Source organism: Mus pahari, chromosome 19, assembly GCF_900095145.1.
Source record: "Mus pahari chromosome 19, PAHARI_EIJ_v1.1, whole genome shotgun sequence".
Classification (NCBI taxonomy): Eukaryota; Metazoa; Chordata; class Mammalia; order Rodentia; family Muridae; genus Mus; species Mus pahari.
In genome coordinates, this window is record NC_034608.1 from 14937049 (window position 1) to 14945561 (window position 8513).

The 8513-nt window shown below is 52.8% G+C and overlaps 1 protein-coding gene across 1 annotated transcript in view; it reads left to right on the top strand.

The window, feature by feature from the left end:
* The window catches only part of Ckm (creatine kinase, M-type), a 10776-nt gene that overhangs the window by 1033 nt on the left and 1230 nt on the right, over window positions 1-8513 (top strand). The window contains exons 2-7 of the mRNA XM_021219449.2: window positions 2195-2406; window positions 2915-3069; window positions 3453-3585; window positions 5119-5290; window positions 7175-7298; window positions 8029-8218. Of these exons, the coding sequence (XP_021075108.1) occupies window positions 2214-2406; window positions 2915-3069; window positions 3453-3585; window positions 5119-5290; window positions 7175-7298; window positions 8029-8218 (967 nt within the window). The 5' untranslated portion in view covers window positions 2195-2213. The remainder of the gene's footprint in view (window positions 1-2194; window positions 2407-2914; window positions 3070-3452; window positions 3586-5118; window positions 5291-7174; window positions 7299-8028; window positions 8219-8513) is intronic.

Sequence of the window (8513 nt, forward strand, 5' to 3'; positions counted from 1 at the left end):
GGGGGGGGGGGGGGTAATGGAGGATACAGAACCTTCTGAAGGGAGAGATCTGAGCTGGAAGCCCGGGGTGTCCTTGAGCCCCAGGGCCTGGCTGTGTGTCCTCCTGGCCACCCCAGCCCACCTGTCCCAATGCTGACTTAGTGCAAGGCGAGCCAGCAAGGAGGGAGGGACAGGTGGCAGTGGTGGGTGAGGAGCATCTAAAAATAGCCACAAAGTAGCAGCTTCAAGGGCTTTGGGTCTCTGTCTGCCCCACCCTCTTCTCTCAGCTTGGTCCACCTTCCCTCTCACCTTCCTCTGAGGCCCCCTTCCAGCCCCGATGGAGACATGATGTCCCCCACGGTCGGTGCTTCAGGGATCTAGTCACTAACAGGGATCTAGTCAATAAAATTAATAATGAAAAACAATAGTAATAAAATACACGTGACGTGACTGGAGCAGCTTAGTTCAAATCCCAGAATTCACAAAAGACAAGACAAAACGAAACAGCTGGCTGTAGGGGAGAGCACCGGAATCCCCTGGGAGGTGGGGACAGGTGGATCCATGGCCAGCCAACCTAGTCCCAGGCCTGTGAGAGACCCTACCTCAAGGTAAAATAAAATAAAATAAAAATATAAAATAACAATGTTGCAGCACCTGAGGTCACCACTGGAATGTGCACACCTGTGCACATACATGAGCTGCACAGTACAAACAAAAATGTTAACAGTAACTTTTAGAATCCACTTTTAGCTGCCACTTCATGCCAGGGGCTACGTCCATGCTCACTCAGACATCTGCCAGTTACGTGGGAAAGGTTCAGTCTCACAGATACCCATGCCAGAGAGGTCTAGTCCCAGCCTGGGGCCCCGGAGCAGTGACTTAGGGGAGATGTGCCTGAGGTGGTTGAAGCCTCCAGACACATTCCTACGCCCGTATCTCGACTGATTTGGATCAGAATCTCAGTAGAGCCTTTATCGCTTTTCTCAGGTATGCACATATAATCTTCACCAGAGTCCTCACACAGAGCTTGTCGGATTGATTTTCAATTTCTGTGACACACACCATGACCAAGACAACCTAAGAAAGAGAAAGCATTAATTTGGGGTTCAGGGTTCTGGAGTGGCAGGCAGGTGGGCACGGTGCTGGAGCGGGAAGCCGAAAACTCACATCTTTATCAACAACCAGAGGCAGTGAGAGCCACTTGGGAATGGGGTGGCTTTTCAGAAACCTCAAAGCCCACAAGCGATGACACACCTCCTCCAACAAGGCCACACCCCTAATCCTTCCCAAACAGTTCCACCACTGACTGGGGACCGAACATTCAAATATGTGAGTCTGAGGCTATTCTCATTCAAACCACCACAGACCCAAGAACAACACTCGAATAAAATATTTGTGTTATGGGCCAGGCACTGGCTGCCGCACTTTACCTGTCTTTAAATCCCTCCCAAGAGCTCAGTGCTGCAACAGTCTCCACGTCACCGGTCACCGGTGAGTAAACAGGAAAGTCGAACAGGCTCCTCAGAGTCACGCGGCTGCTAATAAGTAGCAAAGCCGAAATTCGAACCCAGACCGTCTGATTGCAGATCCTTTGCTGCTTTTATTCATCTTATTATTTTATTTTATTTTATTTTAATTCCTGGTGGCAGGGTTTCTGTAGCCCAGGCTACCCTTGAATTCACTGCAATCTTCCTGCCTCAGTTTCAGAGTGTTGGGATTACCAGCATGAATCACCGTGCCCCGTTCCTTCGGGTTGAGATAGAGACCCGTGTAGCTCGGGCTGGTGGTCTCCAGCTCTCTACTTAGCTGAAGGTGACCTTGAACTGATACGCTAAGTGCTGGGATTTCAGGCATGAGCAGCCACACCCAGATTTGCTGAGCACCAAACCCAGGGTCCTAAGCTTGCCGGGCACCACTCTGCCAGCGGAACCCCAGCCCCAGATCCTGTAGTTTTGTTATTGTTTTTCTTTATGTGACTGTCCTTTTCTGGCTTTAGACAAAAGGTTTTGCCCTCCTTTCCCAGCTAGAGAGACTGAGTCCCCGGCAGGGTCACATAGGCAGGATGTGGCCACATCAGGCAACTTGGGATCCTGATGTTTCCCTACAAGGCTGGAGTTCACAGAGGGGGAACCCCCCTTTTTTTCAAGCCCGACTGACTGCAAGCCCCCAGTAACTGAGTTCTTAAGTCTGAACTCAGCATCCTGTCTGCTCACAGGGTCCCACAGGCCGCCACCATGCCGTTCGGCAACACCCACAACAAGTTCAAGCTGAACTACAAGCCTCAGGAGGAATATCCAGACCTCAGCAAGCACAACAATCACATGGCTAAGGTGCTGACCCCTGACCTCTACAATAAGCTCCGCGATAAGGAGACACCATCCGGCTTCACTCTGGACGATGTCATCCAGACTGGGGTGGACAACCCGGGTGAGTCTGCAGCAGGACAGAGGGACCAAAGGGTTGGAGACAGACACCTGCCTGTTCCAGGGAGACTCAATTCCCTCCTCTCTCTTCCTCTCCCTCCTTCTCTCTCCTTGAATTATATCTAGGATACCTAGGAACTCCGCCCTGCACACTAGGAAGGGGCTCTACCACCAAGCCACGCCCCCAGCCCCTCACTGGGGGATTCTAGGCAGGGGCTCTACCACTGAGCCACGCCCCCAGCCCCTTGCTGGGGAAGTCTAGGCAGGGGCTGTACTTCTGAGTTGCACTCCGGGTCCTCTGTGGAAGCAGATTGTTTGAGGTTCTCAGCACACGCTACAATTTGGGGTCTCCAAGGAGCTCTAACATCTTTGGTTCCATTTACCTGGTCCCTGGAATTACTCTTTTTCCCCACACTGGAAACATCCATCCATCCATCCATCCATCCATCCATCCATCCATCCATCCATCACAAACCCAAGCTTCCTGTGCTGACCTTAGCCCCACCCCACAGGTCACCCCTTCATCATGACGGTGGGCTGTGTGGCCGGCGATGAGGAGTCCTACACAGTCTTCAAGGACCTGTTTGATCCCATTATCCAGGACCGCCATGGCGGCTACAAACCCACAGACAAGCATAAGACCGACCTCAACCACGAGAACCTCAAGGTCTTTGGCCACCAGGGGCAAGGTGGTGGGGAGGAGATGCAGAGTAGGTGGAGGAGGTATGGGAAGACAGAGAAGACCCCTGAGACAGGATGGGACACCAGTGTCCTGAGGACAGATCAGGCAGTGAGGCGGGGTGGGGCACAGGAAGGAGCTCAGTACCGACATGGGGACCTGGAGGATCTGGGGGAGAGCCAAAGGCCTCTGGGGAGATCCGAGAAGATCTGGGGCAGACCCAGGAGGAAGTCAGGAACTCCAGAGGACATGAGGGGACACTCAGGAGGATTGGGGAGACCCTGAAAGGCCTGCATTGAGACTCACGGAAGATTTGGAGTGAGACCGGATATGGCCAGGACTCCCTTCCCTGATGCCCCAATGCTCCCCAGGGTGGAGACGACCTGGACCCCAACTATGTGCTGAGCAGCCGCGTGCGCACTGGCCGCAGCATCAAGGGTTACACTCTGCCCCCACACTGCTCCCGTGGAGAGCGCCGTGCAGTGGAGAAGCTGTCCGTGGAAGGTGAGGTCCCCCACCGCTGCGCCCGGTTCAGGTTCTGGTTCCATCGGAGCTGGCCTTGGCATGAGAAGAATGATTGCATTGCCCGTGCTGGTGGGTGGGGGGTGGGAGGGTCACAGCGCACTGAAGCAACCTGGGAAGTCCTGCACTCAGCTGCCCCAGGGTTTTCACACCCACTCCTTGATTCATTAATTCAGTAAACATCACTCTGAGTGGGGAGCTGAGGTCTTTCGGGTGAGGGGGCATAGCCCCGAATCTGGGGAGTGTGGCAGAGGACTGACAGAGGGCTGTGTCTGTTAGTTGGCCTGGGTCTGGCACCCTACACTTGTAATCTCAGTACTTGGAAGTCTGAGACAGGAGGATCACCACGAATTGAAGGGCCGGCCTTTATTCATAGCGAGACTCTTCCTCAAAAACAAGAAAGGAAAACAAACAGTAACAGATATTCATAATGACTACACATTTCTCTTTCTTTTGTTCCATTGAGATAGAGACTCCCTGTGTAGCCTAGGCTGGCCTCCCAACTAGTGTAGCCTCAGCCTCCCAAATGCTGGGATTACAAGTATAAATCTGGGGCTGGTGAGATGGCTCAGCAGGCAAGAGCACTGACTGTTCTTCCAAAGGTCCTGAGTTCAAATCCCAGCAACAACATGGTGGCTCACAACCACCCATAATGAGAGCTGACACCCTCTTCTGGTGCATCTGAAGTCAGCTACAGTGTACTTATGTATAATAATAAGTAAATCTCTTTTAAAAAAAATCAACAGGTATAAATCTACAGTGGCAGTGGCTAATCTTTCAGAAGTAGGGGGTTGGGGTTTTTGTTTGTTTTTTTGTATTTTGTTTGTTTATTTTTTATTTGATTTTTAAAATATTTTGCAGCATCTCTCTCCATAGTCCTAGCTGTCCCAGACTCACTGTGTTGAGCAGGCTGGTCTCAAAGTTAAAGAGATCCACCCGCCTCTGCTTCCGAGCCCTATGGTGGTCACTCTTTTTTTTGTTGTTGTTTTTGTTTTTGTTTTTTCGAGACAGGGTTTCTCTGTGTAGCCCTGGCTGTCCTGGAACTCACTTTGTAGACCAGGTTGGCCTCGAACTCAGAAATCTGCCTGCCTCTGCCTCCTGAGTGCTGGGATTAAAGGCGTGTGCCACCATGCCTGGCTCTGGTGGTCACTCTTAAGCCCTCCATAATTATGTCACACATACTGAGTTTGAGGCCAGCCTAGGCTACACAATAGGACCCAGTCTCAGAAACAAAACTGAAAAGAGCCAGGTCCGGGATTCACACACTCTTGCAGGTGGACTTGGTGGAGGGTCTGCTTTATGTCCTTGTTGGACATGGGCACATAGAAGGAGGTGTCAGTGAACGCTGGGGACAGGTTACATGTTTGGGTTTAGACATGGAATGTAAGTGGTTTGGAGACCTCTTTGATGTCCGGGTGCAGGGTGTTAGGGGCAACAACAGCGTGCGGTCCTGCAGCCTTGGCACCCCAACCGAAGTGAGGCACGCTGCCGACTGCTCTCCCTGTGGTCCCTCAGCTCTCAACAGCCTGACGGGCGAGTTCAAGGGCAAGTACTACCCTCTGAAGAGCATGACGGAGCAGGAACAGCAGCAGCTCATTGATGACCACTTCCTGTTTGACAAGCCCGTGTCACCCCTGCTGCTGGCCTCAGGCATGGCCCGAGACTGGCCCGACGCCCGGGGCATCTGGTGAGTCCCACCTTTCCCCTGTTTCTCCGGCCCTCTGACCCTTCAATCGCTGGACACCTTCTATGGGTTAAAATCGGGTCCTGAGTCCGGGCCACCACAGGGCTAGGGTCACTCATGAAGGCGGATGTGGGAGGATTGACTGCACGCACCCCACGTGGCTACTGGGCAGGTGTCGGGCTGTGAGAAACCACAGCAGTCCGTTCCAGGGGTGGGGACGTGCAGTCTGAGGTCCCCGCGGACCTGCCGGAGTTGGCTTGGGGTCCCTGGGCCCGCACAGAGGCTAGGACAGTAGGTTCTAACTCTTGGACACTGCAGACGCCACTGGATGACTTGAAGAGCTGAGAACAGAGTGGGGACCCAAGGGCTGGTTCTAGCCGGGGCCCAAAGGGGAAAGGGCAAGAGGAGAGGGCTCTGGCTGGGTCCCGTGGGAGGAGAGTCCTAGCTTGCTCAGAGGGTAGGTGGGCTTGACTTGGTGGAAACCGTGGCTGGAAGCACCCGCTGGAGATTAGGCATGGCTCTTTCGAGGAAGACCTGCTCCATTGCTTCAGCATGGCAATCCCGATGAGAAGAGACAGTCTATGGTTTTAAAGTGTTTACCTTAGAAAGGCAGAGAGAGGGAGAGAGTAGAGAAGTAGAGGCTGGCCATGGCAGGTGGAGAGAGGGAAGAAGGGAATGCGGAGAGACAGGGAGCAAGAAGAGAGCAAGAGAGATGGGGAGCAACAAAGAAGCAAGGGGGAAGCAGGTGTAAGAGAGTGAGGAGGGGCGAGCAGCCCCTTTTATAGTGGGCCAGGCCTACCTGGCTGTTGCCAGGTAACTGTGGGTGTGGAATCCAGACAGAATACCAGGAGCTTGGGGCGTTGCCTTATGTGACTGATGGCCACAGAAGCTGGGGCCTGTCAGGAGCCTAGTGTCTGGGAGCATGGAAAACTTCCATCTCTTGCAGAATTATCTGCGGATCTTAGGAGTATAAACCTAGCTCAACCAGAAAACGGGCTGCCTTTTTTGGTCCCACTACCTTCTAACCCTGCCTATCCCTGGGCAAGCGTCATAGTTTAAAAAACTTGAACCAAGGAAGTGTGATGACATTATCTTAGACCTGTGTCACAGGCCTGGACAGAGGTCCTGAGCTCAGTGCCAACCAGACTACAGTGAGTTTGAGACCCGCTTAGCCTCAAAATAAGAACTGAAAAGAGAGCTGGAGATGGACATGTGGCTCAGTGCTAGAGCCCCTGCCTAGAATCCCCCAGTGAGGGATTGTGTACAACAAAATACACATATGAAAATACAACATCAGCAGCAACAGCAGCAGCAGTAATAATAAATCATCCAGGCTTGGTAGTGCATGCCGACAATCATCATACTGCAGAGACTGAGGCAGAGGAATTACCAGTTCAATGGCAGCTAAGACCCCCCCCCGTTCTGAACAAAAACATAATTAAAATTGTTACATTAATGATAATTTTTAAAAACTGAAGATGGCTGAACTCTCAGAGCCCTGGGATGCAAACCAAGACAGAGGATCTTGGGATCCAAGTGGATAAAACCTTGTGTGTGGGACCTATGGTCACAGAAGGTTTACAAGGCCCCGTACCTGAAGCTGACCTCGAACTCAGGGACTTCCCATCTCATTCTTCTGGGTGCCAGGGCTACAGGCCAGTGCCTGCAAGGGGGAGTCAAGCTAAGACTGAAGGTTTCCAGGGTCTTGGGCCCATGACAGTCCCTGTTCTCTGCTCTGAAGTTTCGCAGAGTTGTAACTGGAAAGCCGGTGTGCCCGTGTCTGTCCCCTGGTGCCCAAAGGGAGCAGCTGTGGACAAAGTCATGCATTTACTTTCTTGGGCCATGGGGCTCCTGCTGACTTCTTGGTCTTGGGTCACCCCTTCTTAGGCACAACGACAACAAAAGCTTCCTGGTGTGGGTGAACGAGGAGGACCACCTCCGCGTGATCTCCATGGAGAAGGGAGGCAATATGAAGGAGGTTTTCCGCCGCTTCTGCGTGGGCCTGCAGAAGGTGGGTGGCTGCGTCCTGATTGCAACCCCACGTAAAGTCAAGCTCCTTCCTAAAACCAGCCCTGCTCTTCCAAACCCTCCACGCCCAGTTCCTAGGACTCCTCCCCTTCCACACTGGCCAAGCTCACAGTGGCTTTTCACCACCCACTTCCCAGTCTCTGCCTCTTACACACACTCACACACGTGCACATATACATGCATAAATATTAATATCTGCAGATGCATACAGACTCACACACATACATACACACTCATACACACATGCGCATACACATGCATACACACATGTACTCACATGAATACACACTCATACACACATAAGCACACACATGCATGCATACACACATGTACACACATGAACACACATGTGCCTGCACACTTATACATACATGAATACACACTCATACACACATGCACACGCAGCAAGCTCTGCCTTTTCTGACTTCCCTCCCTAAGAAGGTTCCGGCCATTCCCCACCCTCACCCGCTTACCCATCCTCATTTTCCAGCCTAAGCCCTACCTTTCATTTACCAAGCCCTGTTCCCATCCCCGGGGTCCGAAACCAGCCCCCATCCTTCCCCAAGGCCTCTCTGGGCACAATTCCTCCTGGTTGGTTCTCCACTCTAACTCTTGGGCGCCCTACCCCCACCTACGTCCTGACACCTGGCTCCTCAGAACCCCCTGGCAGACTGCGTTTGGAGTCCAACTCCTGGTGTCCTCTCCCCTCTCAGATTGAGGAGATCTTCAAGAAGGCTGGTCACCCCTTCATGTGGAACGAGCACCTGGGCTACGTGCTCACCTGCCCCTCCAACCTGGGCACCGGGCTGCGCGGAGGCGTGCACGTGAAGCTGGCGAACCTGAGCAAGCACCCCAAGTTTGAGGAGATTCTCACTCGCCTTCGTCTGCAGAAGCGCGGCACAGGTGCGCCTCGCTCCGCCCCCGCGGCGTCCGGGGAGGGCTCTACCGAGGAGGGGTGTCCCCCGCAAGTTCCCGGGTCAAGACTATTTGATGTGTATTTTATGTACATCTCCGATCCTCTATTGGCGGCTCAGATTCTCCACCTGTAAATGGAATGGGCTCAGTTTGACCTCAGGCGGACACTCTTGTTTTTTTGTTTGTTTGTTTTTGTTTTTCGAGACAGGGTTTCTCTGTGTAGCCCTGGCTGTCCTGGAACTCACTTTGTAGACCAGGCTGGCCTCGAACTCAGAAATCTGCC